The sequence below is a fragment of the Lissotriton helveticus genome, chromosome 1_1 (genome assembly GCF_964261635.1).
Source record: "Lissotriton helveticus chromosome 1_1, aLisHel1.1, whole genome shotgun sequence".
NCBI classification, from domain to species: Eukaryota; Metazoa; Chordata; class Amphibia; order Caudata; family Salamandridae; genus Lissotriton; species Lissotriton helveticus.
The window spans coordinates 1100127006-1100147842 of NC_136057.1; the positions used below are offsets into that span (position 1 = coordinate 1100127006).

General features: G+C 42.4%; 1 protein-coding gene across 1 annotated transcript in view; it reads right to left on the minus strand.

Moving 5' to 3' along the window:
- Positions 1–20837, minus strand: part of TPH2 (tryptophan hydroxylase 2) — a 260084-nt gene that overhangs the window by 119846 nt on the left and 119401 nt on the right. The window contains exon 8 of the mRNA XM_078649202.1: positions 14925–15060. Coding sequence (XP_078505328.1) covers positions 14925–15060 — 136 coding nt within the window. The remainder of the gene's footprint in view (positions 1–14924; positions 15061–20837) is intronic.

A 20837-nucleotide genomic window follows, 5' to 3' on the forward strand; every position in this document is an offset into this window, starting at 1 on the left:
AGCTGTAAAATGCAGGGGAGTTTCGAATTGGATCCATGAAAGTCACACTAAAAGAGTGGCTGAACCTGATGAATCTGAAGCTGAAGGTTGTGCAGCTGAGGAGTCTCAAGAAAGTGGTTCCAAAGTAGTTGATAATGAACAACCGAGCACCAGTCAGGATGAATGGATTCCAGTGATTGACATTCCTGCAGATGTTGTGAGAACCAGAAGCCAGATTTATTTAGATACACAGAGTGATAGTGAGGATGAGTCAGGAACAGAAGAACATACTCAGATTACAAAAATCAAAGCCAATAGTAATTCTGAGGAGGAACAGATAAGGAGAGATCAATATACTCAGACATTCCAGATACCTGTCACAGTTCCAGTGTCTGAGGAGGGACAAATAGGTAATAGGGCGAAGGCTCAGGAAGAAGAAAATCAAAAGATCAAAATACCTGAGCAGGATCAGATAGATGTAGAAAAACGTGTTCAGGAAGAAGAAAACAAACAAAATCAAAGCCAAATACAGCACACTCCTGAAAAAGGCCAGATTAGCATCCAGGCAGAAGAAACAGAAGCAAGACCTGGACCAAGTCGGATAAAGGGGAATACAGACAACGAAGATGTACAAGGCGAATGGGAATAAATGAATGAGAATAAAAGAGCAATTGAAGAAAAACAAAGCACAGTGCCAGCTAAAAGATTCAGAAAGGGAGACAAGTGGCCTAGTTTTGTCAAAAGATTGAAATTTCGCCTCAAAACAATAAATGAAGAACCAGAGCAAGTAAATGAAATATCAAGTCAAACTGGGCTTTCCACAGAACAGTTAAAAATGAGGAGTCCACGGCTGAAAAGACTGAATAATAAGTTCAGAGGCCCTGAATGGACCTATGTCATCCTTGAAAATTTTGAAAATCTAGAACTGAGTGATGAAAGTGATGACGAATTAATTGATGATCTACCTAATGAATAAAAATGAGAAGAATAACACTAATATTCATGAGAAAGTAGATGCACCTGAAAAGTTAAATATACATGGAAGAATAGATAATTTTAGGCAGCAAAGAGTAGAATTAGAAGCATCTGATGAAGAAGAATTGTATTACAATAAAGTTAGAAATAGAACACACTTAAACGTATTTGCAAATTTATTAGTATATTATGTAGAGGCAATGGAAATAAGCGATTGCTATGTTTGTATGAAACTACCATTGTCTGTAGCAGAGGGTGTTAACACCATTTGCCTCTGACCTATGGTATTTCATGTAGTGTTTTAACTAGTTTATTTTATAAAAGAGGACCCTTGCAATATTATTATTCTAACTCACACGTGATTTTCTGTGAACTTCCTATTCATAGTAACCTAAATCCTGTACATACTAAGGGTGACATAAGTCGTTATATGGGTGAATATTTTCAAACAATAGGTACAACAGATATAGCTGAGGCACACAAGAACAATTTAACATGTATTTTACATGAAGAAGAAAAGATATTTTTGAATTTAGTTGTGAAAAGGAGAGAGGATTTCCAGAGAAAGGCTACAGAACAGAAACGAAAAATTCCTAAATGGGCAGAAAATAGAGAGTACACCTTGAATGGCAAAACTCATTCTGCTATGTTGCTGGACTTTGAAAAGAAAGGGAAACTCTGAATCCACAGGGAGAGAACGAGTTATTATAATAATATATTCATTGGTTCTAGTGAATGTGAACACAAGTATAAAGTAATTGGGGGTTGGGGTTTCAAGGATGGAACTGAGCCAGTTTTCCTTGGAATTTATTACATATGTGGGAACAAAGCATATTACAAATTGCCTGTTCATTGGTAAGGGAGTTGTTATTTTGGAATAGTATCACTGGAAATAATGAAGAAATTAATGGACTAACGCGTAGTAAAAGAGCGAGATTTGCAGAAATTGTAGGTGATATATTTAGTGCATTGATACCTTCAGTGGGAGTGGTTCTGAATACTCAAAGAATTTGCAAATTGTCAACAGTAGTGGATCATTTATTGACTGACATTGCTGGAGGACCCTTAAAGATCAATACTGAACTAGTTGCAGTAAGGGCAATGGTTTTACAAAATCGACTTGCTCTTGATACATTGTTGGCAAAAGAGGGTGGAGTCTGCAGAATGCTGAAAGCGCAACATTGTTGCACTTACATACCTGACAAAAGTGTAGAAATTAAAAGGTATGTAAGGAATATTACACATTTAGAAAGAGAACTCAAACCACTGGAGGTTTATAGTGCATTGAAGAGTCTTACAGATGGTATCTCCTCTATAGGTAGTTGGTTTTCTAACGTAGGGAAAAGTTCTGTAGGTAGAATACTGATGCCAATGTTGGGTATAGCCCTACTGATTTTATGGATAATAACTTGTTGCAAATGTCGCAAGCATAAAAAGACATATACAGTGAATAAGAGAGGAAAGAAAATAAATATTAATGACATTGAATTAGAAAAGCATTATGGACATTTGTACAAGAAAGTGAAAGATCTTCACATGAAAAATGAGAAGAAACTTAATAAAAAGTTTGAGGAAATTGAGTTGGGTGAAATGTGAAAGTTGGCATCTATTTCATTAATTAGTGATGATATAAAAAATCATCAAAGAGGGGATTGATGGAGCAAGGTTACACACGTAAAGTGACTTGCTTGTATTCAGCCCTCTCAGAAATAATATTAATGTACCAACTAACATGTTTTGTTACATTAATATTGCATTACACGACATTTTTAGTATCTATGGGAAGCTCGACATTGTACTTTTACTAACCATAATCTGCTTGCATTAAAATGGCTGCTGCTACGCGGGATTTTCTACTGCGCATGCGTCTGTCACATTCACGTGACATGACATATTACTTCGCTTGGTGGGAAACTTTTGCTTCTGTGCACTAGAACTAAGATGGCTGTTTTGTGTCCTAACGTGCAAGAAGCTTGCATCGCTGCTTTTGCTAAGCTGTATGCTCTGCTTAACCTTTAATGCAATAGTTAAAATAAAACAACGGGAATAGAATAGAGATAAGTGGTATACAGTGCATTCATTTATTCTGTGTCTCTAAAACTGTTTCTCTTCCATTTTTGCATGTATCGCATTTGGGCCTGAACTGTACTTCTGAACTCCATCTTTGGAGGAACTGCGTCTCCGCAAATAAACTTAAGCCACTGAAGCCAATGGAAATGAACCAGTGCCAGAATCTGACATGGACTGAGAAACTATGAGAAAAGTGACCTCCTCACCCTGCCAGAGGAAGCTGAATTGATTAATTTGTTAAAACATTGTATGTTATTGTTACATTCACTGCCGGGTGGAATAAAAGTACATGGGAAGATAAAGTCACGGGAGAGAACATTTTAAAGCATGATACCTCATATTAATATGGTGTGATGACTTCTCCTTGTCTTCAGACCAATAATATTGTGGGATTCACACATTTGCAACATTGGGGGGGTGGTACACTGACCTGAAAAATAGTATAACTAGGGTAGGCTTAGTTAGCTAGATTGTCCGAATAGCTGACCTGTCACTGACACAACGCACTCAATAGGTGATCGAGAGCAGAGGTGCTGGTGGAGCACTCTGTCAGAAGATTCGATAACCCAATTGGGGTTCTGGGAAGGAGTGTGATAACCCAATCGGGATTCGACTGTTAGCTGCAGAGAGGGGTGTGACGCTGGTGTTGCACTTTAGCTGTGGGTGCCGGTCCTAGCCTGTGGTGGTCCTGTCCTGATTCAATTTGGTCAGTAACCTGTCCTGATTCTGATCTGTACCTGTTCTTCCTCGCTGGCACCTGCACTTTGGGATTCTTATCCTTTGTCTCAGCCCGTGGCCAGGGTTGGTCTTCACACCATTCTAGGTAACTATAAAGTGTGGGTTTGTCATTGTACTGTTTTTTCCCTTCTCTACCCACCCTTTGTCTAATGCATAAAGATATTTCTTCCAAATTATTGCATATGTTTTTTTCAAACTTCATTATTCTAAATAGACAAGAAATTACTGATTTCATGGTTTGAAACATTTAAAGTGTTACTTAGATAAAAGAACTTAAACCTTTCCCGAGTTTGTGGTTATTTATAAAAAGCTAAATGTTATTTTACTACCGATTTTCTTGCTAACTCCCTTGATCTTCCAGGACTTTAAATATTAGTGACTTGGATTGGTAAGTCAAATGGTAAAGATTCCGAAGGGTAAAATTTACAATTGATTGAGTGTAAGTTTACCTGTTTAAATATATACTTAGTTTTATGGGCCCAGGTGAGTGTGTTGAGCAGGTGAGCTTGCGCTCTATCATGTCCATGCACATGTATATAAGTAAGAAACTGCAACAGGTATAGGTACCCAGGGTGGTGGGTGGACGCATGTAATTTCACAGCTCTATATGCCAAGAACAGATGCCTATTGGGTAAGTAGCATTTTCTGTTCGAGGCATGTGAGCTGTAGATCACATACTTTGCATAGACTATACAGCATTATTCTCCCAAAGCAGTGGCTAACCTGTAGCTGTTGCAGTTGTCTGAAAGAGTGTCTTAAGTACTGCCTGGCCTACATTGGCTTGTTGTCGGGCTAACACATGTACGCAATAGTGCTTGGTGACTGTGTGCGGTGTACAGCATGTTCCAGCTATGGGGATGTTTCCTAAGAAAGCCATAGTAGCCACTATTTTGTGGCTGGAATGCACCCTTGGGGGTATTGGTAAAGTCCTTTTTGCTTTACAATCGCATGTTTGAATACATGTACCTCTCCATCGAGCAATACCTGATTGAGAAATAGGATTGCCTTTGTGTGATGGAGCAAAAGCCACAAAAAGTTGTTTAGTTTTACAAAATGTTTTTGTTCTTTCTATATAATAAAATAATGCTCATTTAACATCTAACATGTGTAGAGCTCGTTCTGCCACTGAATCTGGTTGGGAAAAGAACACAGGCAACTCAACAGATTGATTGATATGTAAAGCAGATACCACTTAGGGTAGGAATTTGGGATTGGTGCGAAGGACCACTTTGTTCTGGTGGACTTAACAAAATGGTTGCTATATGGTTAGTGCCTGAAGCTCCCCCACTCTCCTCAGGGATGTATAAGCAATGAGGAAAGCAACTTTCCAAGTGAAAAATTGCATTTCACATTTGTGCAAGGGCTCAAATGGTGGACCCATTAGTCGGGTAAGGACAATGTTAAGATTCCACACTGGGGCAGGTGGAAGTCTTGGTGGAATAACTCTTTTGAGTCCTTCCATAAAAGCCTTAATAACGGGTACTCTGAAAAGGGACAGGTGCTGTCTGTTTTGAAGGTATGCTACTATTGCAGCAAGATGTAAGCATATGGATGTGTAAGCTAATTCTGACTACTGCAAGTGTAGTATGTAACAAATGATATTTTGAATGGAAGCATCTAGTGAATTGATATGGTTGTTATTACAATATATAACAAACCACTTCCATTTAGCTGCATTGCAAGCCCGTGTAGTAGGCCTTCTGGCCTCTTTAATGATGTTCATACAGTCTGGTGGGAGGTTCAGGTAGCTAAACTCTATGATTTCAGGTGCCAGATTGCTAGGTTGAGATCTATGGGATGTGGATGTTTTACCTCTCCATGGCTCTGCCTGAGGAGACTGAAAGTAAAATGTAGTTTTTGATGAGGAACTACTAAGAGTTCCAAAAGGGGGTGGTGATGGACGGAGCATCTGAACCAATCAAACACTCACACCCAGTCAAAAGATCTGGGTTTGATCCATCACCGTTCTTTAGCCCACTCTGCCACCCCAGTTCAGACATGGCTATATGCAAATCAGTCTGACCTTGTGCCTCATGGGAACAGTCCAGCCCAAACTGCCAAGCCATGCCTTCCCTGGACCGGAAACAAGCTTCCGAGGACCGGTTTCTGGCATTACAGCCGTCTTCAGTCCGGCTTGCTTGAATCCAGTGGCAAAGTGAGCAAGGGACTCACGCCTGAGCATACCCTGCCACACTTATGGCGGACAAAGCGGTACAAAAGGGGGTGGTGATGGACGGGGCAGCTGAACCAATCAAACACTCACACCCAGTCAAAAGATCTGGGTTTGATCCATCACCGTTCTTTAGCCCACTCTGCCACCCCAGTTCAGACATGGCTATATGCAAATCAGTCTGACCCTGTGCCTCATGGGAACAGCCCAGCCCGAACTGCCAAGTCATGCCTTCCCTGGACCGGAAACAAGCTTCCGAGGACCGGTTTCTGGCATTACAGCCGTCTTCAGCCCGGCTTGCTTGAATCCAGTGGCAAAGTGAGCAAGGGACTCACGTCTGAGCATACCCTGCCACACTTATGGCGGCCAAAGCGGTACAAAAGGGGGTGGTGATGGATGGAGCATCTGAACCAATCAAACACTCACACCCAGTCAAAAGATCTGGGTTTGATCCATCACCGTTCTTTAGCCCACTCTGCCACCCCAGTTCAGACTGATTTGCATATAGCCATGTCTGAACTGGGGTGGCAAAGTGGGCTAAAGAACGGTGATGGATCAAACCCAGATCTTTTGACTGGGTGTGAGTGTTTGATTGGTTCAGATGCTCCGTCCATCACCACCCCCTTTTGTACCTACTAAGAGTTTCAGCAGGGTAGTGAACCAAGGTTGATGGGCCCTTGTGGGAGCTACTAGGATCAGAATGAGGGATGTTTGTTTGAGCTTCCGAACCACTAGTGGAATGAGTGGGAGAGGAGGAAAAGCGTAGGCAAATATTCCTGACCATTTCATCCATAGTGCATTGCCTTTGGACAATGGGTGTGGATACCTGGAGGCAAAGTTTGGTCATTTTGCGTTTTCATGAGTTGCGAACAGATCTATCTGTGGAAAACCCCACATTTGAATGAATGGGAGTAGAACTCGAGGGTGAAGCTCCCATTCGTGAATCGGTTGTCTCTGGCTGAGAAGATCTGCAATCTGATTGTTCACTCCTGGGAGTTGACCGCCAGGAGATAAATTCTGTGAAGTATGGCCCACCTCCAAATGGCTTGTGCAAGGCGTGCCAGCTGGAGGGAGTGTTCCCCCCTTGTTTCTGTATGTAATACATAGCTGGCATTTTGTTGGTGCGTATCAGGACAGTTTTGCCCGCAAGGGGAGTCTGGAAGGCTTTGAGCGCTAGAATACTGCTAGCAGTTCTAGATGATTTGTGTGAAGGCGTCTTTGTTTTTGACTCCATATTTCTTGAATGGCGTGAGTCTGGAGATGAGCTCCCCAACCAGTGAGCGATGCGTCTGCTGTGGAACAGGGTTGATAAAGGGCTGCCCTGTGGATAGATTTTGTGGATTCCACCACTGCAGACAGCAATGTGTGCAACCGTCTACCAACACTAGATCTAACAGTTGACCCTGAGACTGAGTCCACTGACGTGCTAAGCATTCCTGAAGGGGACGCATATGAAGTCTTGTATGGGTATCTTTTATGATGCAAGACACCTTAATTTCTAGCAGTTGCATATACACTGGAGCTTGTAATGACAGATTGGTCTGAAACTGTGAAATTAGAGCCTGCATATTTCCAATTCTGGTTGTGTTGGGACAGGTTAGATCTTCTTGTGTATTGAGAGTGGCTCTGAAATATGTTTGTGTGTTGGAGGGTTGGAGATGGGACTTCAAAATGTTTACTATAAATCCCAAATCGTGCAGCAGTTGTAGTGTTCTTTGAGTGTGTTGGAGACACATTGAGTAAGAGCTGGCTTTGATGAGCCAATCGTCCAAGTATGGGAAGACATGAACCTGCTGTCTCTGCAGGTGTGCAGCGATTACTGCCAGGCACTTGGTGAACACTCTAGGAGCAGTGGTGACTCCGAATGGAAGCACTTTGAACTGGTAGTGTAGTCCCACTACCATGAACCTGAGATATTTGCAAAGAGCGGAAAGTATCAGAATATGGAAATATGCGTCCTTTAAGTCAAGAATAGATATAAAGGCACCTTGCTGTAGGAGTGGGAGCACTTGTTGAAGTGTCACAATGTGAAAGTGTTCTGAATGAATATGTAGATTTAGCTCTCTGAGATCTAGTATAGGCCTGAGAGAGCCGTCCTTTTTGGGTATGAGAAAATATAGGGAATACAAGTCGAACCTTTGATATTATAATGGTACAGGCTCTATAGCTGCTTTTTGCAGAAGAGAGTGAACCTCCTGTGTGAGGAGGTGTAGATGATCTGGTGACATTTTGTGTGAACGCGGGGAATATTTGGAGGATTGCTGGTAAGCTCCAGGCAGTAACCAGATTGGATCATTCCTAGGACCCATCTGTCTGAAGTTATTGTATGCCAGACGGGGAGAAATTGAGAGAGAAGTCCCCCGAAAGGTGTGGAATGATCGGGGGAAGAGGAGGCAAGTCACTGTTTGTTTGTTACGGGGGAAGTCCGGGTTACAGGACCTCTACCTCTTCCTTTGTCTTTATTGCCTCGAAACCCACCTCGAAAGTAACCTCTTGAAGAGGGTGGCTGACCGTTACCACTGTATGATGTTGAGATGTTTGTCTGTGGATGTGTTTTTAGGGCCCCCCTGTAGAAGGAGTGACTAAAAGAGCCACAATTGGATGGGGACTGCAGAGCTCCCACGGATTTAGCGACATCTGTGTCCTTTTTCATCTTCTCTAGGGAAGTGTCTATCACAGGCCCAAATAAATGCTCTTTGTCAAAGGGTGGATTTAAAATAGAAGCCTGGACTTCGGGTTTAAACCCTGAAATTCTGAGCCAGGTGTGTCTCCTTAGCAAGACACTGGTGTTAACTGCGGGAACTGCAGTATCAGGTGCGTCTAAAGCGCATATAATGGAGGTGTTAGAAATTAGTTTCCCTTCCTGAACTAAATCATGTGCTTTGGCCTTATGTTCCTCAGGTAAAAATGTTAGCAATTGCTCCAATCATCATAATGGGCTCTATCATATCTGGCTAAAAGAGCTTGAGTACTGGCAATACGCTAGTGATTGGCTGCTTGCACAGCTACTCTTTTGTCAGAGGCATCTATAAATTTAAATTCTTTGTCTGGAGGAGTTTACCCTTTTACAGGCGTTAGAAACTACTAGAGAGTCTAGTGGTAATTGACCCTTGATGTACACTGGATCTGTAGGGGCCGGTTTATATTTCTTGTCTACCCTTGGTGCATGAATTTTTGCGTGCATAGGATCTTTAAAATTGTCATCCACATGTTTAAGCATACACTTAAGCATGGGCAGTGTATGGGTAGAATTTTGTGAAGAGCTTAAGATTTCAAACAGAAAATCTTCCTCAAGAGACTCTTTGTGAAGCTGAACTCCATGATATTGAGCAGCTCTATTTAATAAATCTATATACCCTATATTATCATCTGGTGGAGAGGATTTTGAAGGGTATAAGCCTGGTTCATTGTCCGTGTTTGGATCTGTTTGTAATCACCCCAAGGATCAGGACTATTGCCATGTGGTCCATCCCCATCCCCATCATCCTGGTTGTCAGATGATTGTGGTGAATTTGTGGGTGTTATAAGCAAATTTGGGTCAGGTGGGGAGGAAGATAGAAGAGGACGAGAAGGGTTAATACCAACACTTTTCCTTTTAAGAGGAATGTGATAAGTGTCCTCGGACTCTTACTTGCATTTAACTGGAAATTTTGCATGAATATGTCCAGTTTTAGGATTAATGACCAATTGTTTTTGTTTCAGTTCAGAGTTGGAAGCTGGGACCGGTAAACAAAGCTCCTTGAATAGAGTTGAAGCTGCTTTGTCTTTCGGCGTCGAAGGGATAGTCACAAGAACATGTTTCAGTTTCTGTGCTGAATGCTTCAAGTCGGGGCCTGAATGGGGCGACTCGATCCCGAGCCGGAAGGCTTTGGTGTTTGTTTCAGTGCCGAGCCCAAAGGTGGGGCCATTGGAAACCTGCTGTCGGTGCTGACCTTGGCACGAAGTCAGAGGGGGGACCGGAGCCTTCTTCTTGGGCACGGTTTCAGTCAGGGGAGCATCAGTACTCACGGTCCGTTGACCCTGTGGAATGTCCTCTTCCACGTCGGAGTCGGCTCCTGATAGGGAAATGTGATTGCTTTCTTCTTCGGCTCCTTGCAGGTCAAAGATCTCATGGTCAGAATCTTCTCCGAAAAGATACGGAGGGGAGCCGCCTTATTGTTGATACATTTGGTGACACCGAGCCCGACGGTCATAGAGCTTTTTCTTTGATCAGAAGGATCATCACGCATCGCAGCCTTGTTTGTTGTGTTCGGGGGACAGACACAAATTGCAGACTTTGTGGGAGTCAGTGCACGGGTACTTGGCTCGGCACCTGGGACAGAATTTAAATGAAGTCCATTCCATCGACTGCGCCCAACGTCCATCCACGAAGTTTACGATCGAAAGAAATGTTCTGAGTCAATACGGTACGCCGAGAATGGGAAATGCAATCTAATACAATACTGGTGAGGGTAAGTTGATTGCGCGCCAAAGGGGACCCGAGAAACAGTGTCAGACTGGGGCGTAGCAAATCGCATCCGAACCAGATGGCGAAAAAAAACAATCTAACAGTGGAGTTGATGTCCATGCACACTGTCACCGAAAGGAGGAGTCACCTACCTGGTGACTGGAAAGACTTCTTTGAAGAAAAACATCCAGACAGAACACTAGATGGCATGAAGTACTCATCATGGGCCCAAACACCGACGCATGGAGCAACACATGGTGGCCCCCTGCCCTCAGAAACCCGCCAACCCCCATGGACCACGCACGCAACCTGGGAATCATCCTGGACTCCGAGCTCAAAATGGACCATCAGATCAACTCCGTCTTGTCTTCCTGCTTCCACACCCCCGGCCTCCTTCGTAAGACCTTCAAATGGATCCCCCTTGAACACCGAAAGACCGTCACTCACGGCTTGGTCACCAACAGACTCGACTACGGCAAAGCACTCTAAGTAGGAATAAACAAAAACCTCACCCACAAGCTACAGAACATCCAGAACACCCCCGCAAAACTGGTCCTCAACCTGCCAAAACACTGCCACATTTCCCAGCACCTGCGCACACTCCACTGGCTCCCCATCGAGGCGAGAATCACCTTCAAGATACTCACCCACGCACACAAGGCCCTCCACAGCATCGGATCAGCATACCTGAACAGCCGACTCAAATTCCTCGCACCCCAAAGGACCCAACATGCAGCCCAGCTCTCCTATGCCATGCCCCCCGCACCAGAAAGACCAGATTGGGAGGCCGCTCCTTCGCCTTCCTTGCGTCCAAAGCATGGAACACCCTTCCGCTCCACCTCAGACAGACTACATCGCTCAACATCTTTGCAAGAAACCTCAAAACCTAATCCTTTGACAGACCCCCTCCTTGAAGGAATGGAACCTGCACCCCCCCCACCCTACCCCTAGCGCCTTAATCCCCCTATGGGTGAGTAGTCGTGCTTAATAAACCCCTGATTGATTGATTGATTTATGGCAGGAGTATGCAAAGAATGTGATTTACAGCTCACATGCCACAAACATATTGCTTACCAAAACATCCTGTCCCTATAATTGTAATGGTAAATACAAAAATGTTGGAAAAGAATATCGTTGACAATAATATAGTCAAAAAATATACAAAAAATTGTTAAATGTAGCAAACATAAAATATTTTGATATATAAATGTTACAAAAGGGGGTGGTGATGGACGGAGCATCTGAACCAATCAAACCCTCACACCCAGTCAACAGATCTGGGTTTAATCCATCACCGTTCTTTAGCCCACTCTGCCACCCCAGTTCAGACATGGTCATATGCAAATCAGTCTGACCCTGTGCCTCATGGGAACAGTCCAGCCCGAACTGCCAAGCCATGCCTTCCCGGGACCGGAAACAAGCTTCCGAGGACCGGTTTCTGGCATTTCAGCCGTCTTCACCCCGGCTTGCTTGAATCCAGTGGCAAAGTGAGCAAGAGACTCACGTCTGAGCATACCCTGCCAACTTATGGCGAACAAAGTGGTACAAAAGGGGGTGGTAATGGACGGAGCATCTGAACCAATCAAACACTCACACCCAGTCAACAGATCTGGGTTTAATCCATCACCGTTCTTTAGCCCACTCTGCCACCCCAGTTCAGACATGGCCATATGCAAATCAGTCTGACCCTGTGCCTCATGGGAACAGTCCAGCCCGAACTGCCAAGCCATGCCTTCCCTGGACCGGAAACAAGCTTCCGAGGACCGGTTTCTGGCATTTCAGCCGTCTTCAGCCCGGCTTGCTTGAATCCAGTGGCAAAGTGAGCAAGGGACTCATGTTTGAGCATACCCTGCCACCTTATGGCGAACAAAGTGGTACAAAAGGGGGTGGTGATGGACGGAGCATCTGAACCAATCAAACACTCACACCCAGTCAACAGATCTGGGTTTAATCCATCACCGTTCTTTAGCCCACTCTGCCACCCCAGTTCAGACATGGCCATATGCAAATCAGTCTGACCCTGTGCCTCATGGGAACAGTCCAGCCCGAACTGCCAAGCCATGCCTTCCCTGGAAACAAGCTTCCGAGGACCGGTTTCGGGCATTTCAGCCGTCTTCAGCCCGGTTTGCTTGAATGCAGTGGCAAAGTGAGCAAGGGACTCACGTCTGAGCATACCCTGCCAACTTATGGCAAACAAAGTGGTACAAAAGTAGGGGTGGTTGGGTATGCTCAGACGGGAGTCCCTTGCTCACTTTGCCACTGGATTCAAGCAAGCCGGGCTTAAGACGGCTGAAATGTCAGAAACCGGTCCTCGGAAGCTTGTTTCCGGTCCAGGGAAGGCATGGCTTGGCAGTTCGGGCTGGACTGTTCCCATGAGGCACAGGGTCAGACTGATTTGCATATGGCCATGTCTGAACTGGGGTGGCAGAGTGGGCTAAAGAATGGTGATGGATTAAACCCAGATCTGTTGACTGGGTGTGAGTGTTTGATTGGTTCAGATGCTCCGTCCATCACCACCCCCTTTTGTACCGATATATAAATGTTATAAATTGTGAATTAAATGATTTCCACTAATAGTAATACTCTATATAAGTATATCATTATATAAATACACATATATATACACATAGATATATATGTGTTTGCATTTATGTAAAGAAATATTTATAGTGTAACATAATTAATAAAATTATTTATGTTATATTATGTACGTTTTTTTATATTTATAACTTATTACTCATACACAATCAAACCATAAAAACATAACCTATTCTGTAACGGAAATATATTAATTAATTTAGACAATAAATTAATGATTACAAATCTAAAACTCCAAATAACATGTTTACTAAAAATACTATTAAAGTAGGGAAAGTGTAGGACTTTGAAGGGATACATTTTCATTCCCACTCCAGTCTGTAAAACAGTAGACAAAGCATTGGACTTCGGAGGGGATACATTTACTCGTACCACTCATGTCTGTGAAACTGTAGGGAAAGTGTTGGACTTCAGTGGTGGGAAGATTTACTATTCCCACTCAAGTCTGTGCAACAAGAGGGCAAGCATTGGAATTCAGAGGGGTTAAGTTCACTATTCCCATTCAGTCTGCACAACCGTAGAGAAAGCTTTGGACTTCAAAGGGGTAGGATTTACTATTCCCACTCCAGTCTGTGCCACAGTAGGGAAGGGGCTGCACTTCAGAGGGGTTACATTTACTATTATCAATCCAGTCTCTGCAATAGAAGGGAAAATGTTGGACTTCAGAAGGGTTACATGTACTATTCCCACTCCAGTTTGTACAGCAGTAGGTAATGTACTTCACTTCAAACAAAATATATATTTGAATAACTTTAATAATTTCTATAAAAAATATAACTCTTAAAATGAACAATATTAATGTATATAAAAAAATATATATTAAAACAATAAATCACTTAATCTACATTATTAATAAAGAAATTAATAATTAATTATAATTTATTTTTATATAATCATTACTTCACCTCTCACCTAATACTCCTACAAACCAGGCAGCCCACAATTAAAATGTAACTAAAGCAAATAAGTATAAAACAATTTACATAATTAATAATCAATTAAATAATTATTTAAAAAGGGATTAATTGTTAATTAATAATTAGTCAATGTCCCACCCTACATCCCTACGAACCCAGCAGCCCACACCTAAACTATACCTAAAATATATAATTATTACACAATATACATAATTAATCAATTCAAAATTAATAAAAAATACTCATAAATTATATTTCATTATTAATAATTAACTTCCCACCCATGCCCCTACAAACCTAGCAACTTGCACTTATAATAAAAATAAAATAAATCAAATATAACATAATGTACAAAATTATTATCAATTGCATACTTAAAAGTTAGTAATCAATTATTATTTAGTTAACTTACGACTGTATCCCCCTTCAAACCCAACAACCTGCAGTGACACTATAAATTACTCTTAGCAAATACATAAAAAATCAAAATCACTTAAAATTACTAACTATATGTTCAAAAGTTGATAACAATTATACAAACAATATTAGCACTTATAATTAATGTATGCACTAAACACATTGCATTAATCAAAAAATGATATTTTTAACAATTATATAATTAAAAACGATATTAAAAACAGCGATATTCTTAACAATATTATTTACCTAAAAAAATGGTATTCTTGACAATGGTAGTTCTGCATCACAACATTTTTGCATCACAATATTTTTTTTCCAATGTTACTGTCTCTCGATATCAAAAACTCAATATTTTGTCCAAATACCAGGATTACATTCTACACATCGTAATCTACAAGTATTTATGTGAGCTAACCTCTCGGTGTTTACCATAGTGTGTTCTATGTGTGAAAAATGTACATGTTGCATCATCATGTTGGAAATGTTTAACCACAGAAATCTAGTGCCTCGTAAGGCAACAACAGTTAACATCCGCCTCCAAAATGAGTAGACTAAAGATATATGGAAAACCTTAACGGAGTGATGTTCATTTCCATCAGTGAGTACTTACGGTTCTGGAGTATAGAAAGGATCAGAGCCATGCCGTATATACTGAGTGCAATGGAACACTCGATAAGCCAATCCTGCTAAAAAATCTCTTGGAGACAGGTATCCTGCAACTGGTCTCAACACAAACCCAGATCTCTCTAAATTGGAATAAAAGAAACAGAAAAATAAGTTAGGAGGTGGCCCTTAACGAGAGGTAGCTAATTAACTAGTGTCAATAATACAAGACTGAACACAGTGGTAAACCATGAAAAATGTTAATGGATACTTCCATCTGAGATCCCTACCCCTTTTCATAGGTAAGCTATTGCAGTGGCTGTTGATGGGAGAGTGCTGGTCGATCAGAAACAGCTCTTGAGAAAATAAGCTATGATCTAATGCACCCTCTTTCTGTAATTGTGTGAAAAATACAAGCATGTCAACTGCTTTAACTAAACATTTGTTGGATCTATTCCTTGCTTTTGGCATTATCACAAACATTAATGTCATCTGGATAAGTTAGAGAACCATTGGGAAACTTGAGTTTCTATAAAGCAAGTGTGACCGATATTGGTCTTTAAAAGTAGGTCCTGGGCAGATTTTCAAGAGATTCATGTGGGATAAGTGTACATTTAATTATTCTATATACAGGGCTTTAAGCTGGATGAAGAAAGTGGGTGGTCTCTAAAATGGATGTGGCCTATGTAATTAAGGGCACGTCCTAAATATGTAAACTACATTCCCAGAGTGTGCCATCCCACTGTATTTTGATTCCTCTTTGAGCTTTCTGTTACTGCATCCAGATATATAACACTGCAACTGACATACACCCAAAACCAGCCTGGAATTGTGGCTATGTCAGTGGTTATTAGCTGTTTAGGATAAATGAGTAGCAGCAATGATTTTGTTGTAATTAATATGGTCACCCTTTTCATGGTCAGTGGTTAGCTCTTAGAATTTGAAATGGATCTGGTCCCTGTGGTCTAACATTGGCCATCCCCGCTGTAAAGCTTTAGTGAGCTAGTGCAATAGAAAAATCAAACAGGCCTTCCTGGTGTCTATATCTGTGGATGAGGCCGGGTTTCAAATGACACTCACAACAAAAAACAGACTGAAGGTTTCCACATCTATAAAGTTTTGATGTGGAGATGATGAGAATGTCTATTGGATATATTTGGGAAACATGTTTACTTATTAGTACAGTGAAATCATGGGACAACTACAGAAATATGTATGCCAAAGACAAAGATGCTGAGTGGTGCAAACAGTTGTTCACACGTAGGGCCTTAATATGATGCAGTCCGGAAATGCTCCCACCGTCGGTTTAATCTCCGGGCTGCATCTCAGTTTAATTTCGAACCACCGCATTATAATGCTGGTGGTCAGAAATTAAAGCAGTTGGTTATTACGGCTGGCTTCCGACAGGCGCAAGGACCCCGTCTGCCAGTCGGAGGCAGGCCAGTATCCCAAAGGGCAGGCTTTCCATCCTTGGGATTACGATAATCGGTCTCCGGCAGGCTTTCTATGTCGGGCTCCCTGACATGGAAAGCCTGTCGGAGAGAGAGTATGGGGGCCCCTAGGAGGGCCCCCTTGCCTCTGCAGCTTTCAGTTGGGGGCTGAAGTGGCATTATGGTGCCCCCTGTTCATTCCTGTACCATATGACAGGTATCTTGGGGTGCTTGCCACACGGTGCAGGGATGAACACGGACTCCCATTCCTCTATAAGTTTACCGCCCTAACACGAGCACCCAAAGAGAAATGGGAGTATGCGATCGAACAGTGTTTGGTTGCATCGTGATTAGGCAGTCGGGACTGCCGACCTGAGGTTGGTCGGTCCCATTTCCGTATTGGTCCCGACATTGTAATCACCCCCTAACAGTTTGCTAAAATGCATACCTCTCAACTGGTGAACAGAAACTGCTGTTATTAATGTACTTTGGGAGAACAGTAGGGATACAGCACCACATTAAAGAAAGTTTTAACATTTAAAAAGGGACTGTCGGACATACGTGAGCAAGTACATTGGTGAGGCTGCATATTTGCAGTTTGCCTAATTTACCCCTTTTGTGCAAAAATACAGGCATAAAACAGCAGATATTTCTCTAGAAATTGTCTAAAGTGTTGTATGATAGAATTTGGACAGAATATTGTGTCAAAAATATTGAGGACTATAACATTGAGGAGGTAAGTGCAATAAGTAAGTATACATCTACTATTCTTAACTTCACCTCTATGTACCTTGAAGAAAGATAGATATATTGTCTATATATTGTCTATATATTGTCAAGATACATATATGTGGAGTTAAGTATAGTAAAACGTTGCTTACCTATAGAAACTTACCTTCAAAGTATTTTTGTCCTCGATATTCGTGATACGAAATTGTGCCCACAGATATGTTTTCTCCTAAATTTTGTCCAAACACTGTCTAAGGAGTAGAGAATCCACAGTTATTAAGTTTAAACATTTTCTTGTATTTTTCTTCACACACTAAACATTATTCCAAGTAAATGCCATGACCTCAAAAATCTACCTACTGCCTACACAACAGTTACATACTTGGAGAAGGTGTAAACGTAGATGTACTTTAAGTGTGCACATCATGTGCGGAAATGCAGGGGAAAATCTGTGTGGAAGCCCACCTGACTGTGATACATAATGAGCAGAACACTCATTTTACACTTTCCACATCTACACAATATGATATGAGAATAATTCAGTAGAAACCTGGGAGGCATAACCAATGGCTATTATTGCCTGAAAAGAGGAGAGTTGGTATGATAGAAACTACTTCGAATATGAGGGCTCACTGTACCTCCAAATCGGTGGCACATCCATGGGCAGTGTTTTTGCTCCAAGCATAGCCGGAGTATACGTCCACGATTTTGAACAAAACCATATCCTGACGGAAGAAAACCCTTACATTGAACATATCAAGTTTTGGCGCCGGTACATTGACGACGTCATAGCAATCTGGCAAGGACCTGAGGAAATACTTAAAAATTTTACCACCTGGATCAACACCCGTGATCCACACCTCAGATTTACCCACAACTATGATAGACAACATATGATCTTCCTGGATATAGAAATCAACAAGGAGGGGCAGGAATTGACAACCAAAACACATTTCAAACCAACAGCCAAGAACAATCTACTAGAGAAAACTTGCCATATGGTCAATACCTGAGACTACGACGCAATTGTAGCAAACTATCGGACTACAAAATTCAAGCACAAGATCTCACCTGCAAATTGAAACAACGAGGATATCCCAACAAGATAATTGAGAAGTGCCAGAAAAGAGCGAGGAATCAACCTAGAGACGCGCTCCTAGAAGTAAGCATGGTCCAAAATGACTCAGTCCCCCTCACTTGTGTCACGACATACAATACTATATCTAACAAAGTGAGTAAGAGTATTAACAAACATTGGCAAATATTAAATACTGGCATGCTCAAATGGGACAAACCGCTCTTCTCCTACAAAAAGGCACCAAGTATAAAAGACAGCCTAGTCAACACAAGACCTAAAGCTGAAACCAACAACCTTAACCCAAGCATTACTGAACTATGGAACTTGCCACCAATTACTGGACACTTCAAATGCGGGGACTGTAGTGTGTGCCATTTGACTGAGAACACAAAAACATTGAATCTTGAAGAAGGTAAAGTTTGGGAACAGCGCAAACACACGAATTGCAACAGCACCAATGTCGTGTATATGATCACATGCACATGCGGTAAGAACTATATTGGCATGACCACTAGGAAGGTCAAGCAGCGTATCTGCGAGCATCGCAGCACAATACGCTGCAAGAAAAACACTACCAAATTGACGGACCATTTCCTAGATGCTAACCATACCCCAAACGACATGAGGTGGACCATCATCGAACAAATTCCGACAGGACCTAATTCGCAACAACTTCTATATGAAAAAGAACAGCGCTGGGTCTACAGACTTTCCACCCACATCACAGGCCGGAATGATAATATCCCTTGGGCTTCAGTACTTAAATAACCCTACCTAATGCTTACCCAGTATAAACCTTTCAATATATGGCCTCCCTACTGGGCTGTCTACCCAACTGCCCTAATGAGCAATTCCCTTAATGAATACCCCTCAAATGAGGACCACCTATGGAATACCACCTCCTCCATTCAGGCTTACCTACAGTACAGCCCAATGTTCCTTTGTGCTCTCCATTCAGTTACCCCTATGGGCACTTTCAATATATGCCACCCCTTAACACACCCCCCCATGTCCTAGATGCTCTGTAGTACCATTGCCAACTGTATTTTGGGAACTGCCCATTTTTAAGACCTCTCCCAGTCACACTCCGACCAGTGCACTACTGGTTGTGGGTTATTCTGTCTATTATTCACAGAATTGACTAATTAATCTTTTGCCACTATTTACAAAATAGACCTATCAATCATTTATTACGAATTATGTTCCCCTTCTTTATCATCCAGTACCGTTACCTGGCTACCCAATCTGGGGATCGAACACACGAGAGTCACGTCTATTCATGACCCTGTGCAGCCACCATCCCTGCGCCCTCCCCGGTTGCCTGGATACCGCGCACGTGATCGTGAGGTCTAACCACGCCCCTCACGGCAGCGCTCTACCGATATTTACCATCGCCGACGCCCAGCCCAATACTAACGGGGCGGTGTAGGTAGTAGGTTACCGGCCAGAGTCCTCGCCACCAAACTGTAAGTAATAATCTACCTTACCCTGCCCTTTTCCCTAGGGCAGTTCCTACGCATCGAGCGCCACAGCGCGCACTCAGGACACGGCTCTGATCTCCAGAAGCCGGTCTCCCTCGCAGTAACGCCCCACTTTGAAAACCCCTTTCTTTCAGAGTACGTTTGTTTGCGAGGGTAACCTCCCCTGCCCTATGAAGTCCTCGAACACTCCATCGAGAGTGAGCCTTGGTTTTTCTTTTCTTTTGTCTGTCTCGTACTTTTGACGTGTTTGTCTTGTTTTGTGTTTTATAATTTAGCATGGCAGTGCATGTATTATCAAATCGATATAGCCTCGCACCAGCTAGTCAGAATGCGAGTCAGCACCACGCCGCGATAATTACTGAATTGCGTGAAAGTTGTGAAGATACATAAGAAAACACAGCACCTTAGTTATTCAGTGTGCAAGTTGCGGTTAATTCTCACCGCCCCACATTGTGCACTTTCACATCCTTCCTCCCATTGATGTATGTTGGAGCTGAGCTTTATACCGGTAACGCAAAAAAGTTTGATGCTACCATTGAATTCACCACCTTATGGGGATAGACAGCATGCAGGCACAACATTGAAGCACTGCACTACGTAACAGGCTTGTAAAAACGCTCTATATGTGACAATTGTCCGTATTTTCTTTAACAGGCTTTTTGATTTTTAGAGCTCACCCACTGTGGTGCGAGCTGATACCACGGGCACACTTTTGCCATTCAGTGGTCCCATTTGGTAGGATAGGGTGCGTCTTTTAGGGGACGCAGACCGTCCACCAACTTGGTTTTAAGGTCCTGAAGAAAACCTGGTTCATCATAACCTCAAAGGTTGAAACATGTAGACCTAACACATAGAGAGATACACGGGCTCATCACTGCCCTCACTCTATCTCGCCACGATTTTAACATTGTCCAGTTGCTTGCCAATAAAAAATTTATTTTCTTCAAGTTCAAACCAGGACAATTTTTAACACACTTACCTTTTCTTTTTCTCACGCACCATCACTCACAACCTGCTCCACTGTATTCAGGTGTTGTAGCACACCCTGATGACGCTAGGTCATTAGGGTGGACCCCGATGATGAAGCATGTCATCACTAGGTGATGAGTGAGGGTTTTTTAACAAAAGGAGACTCTCTCCTCTTTGTCTAACCCTTCCACCCCTATAGCAACCTGTGAATTTTTGCTGGTGGTACTCCTTCA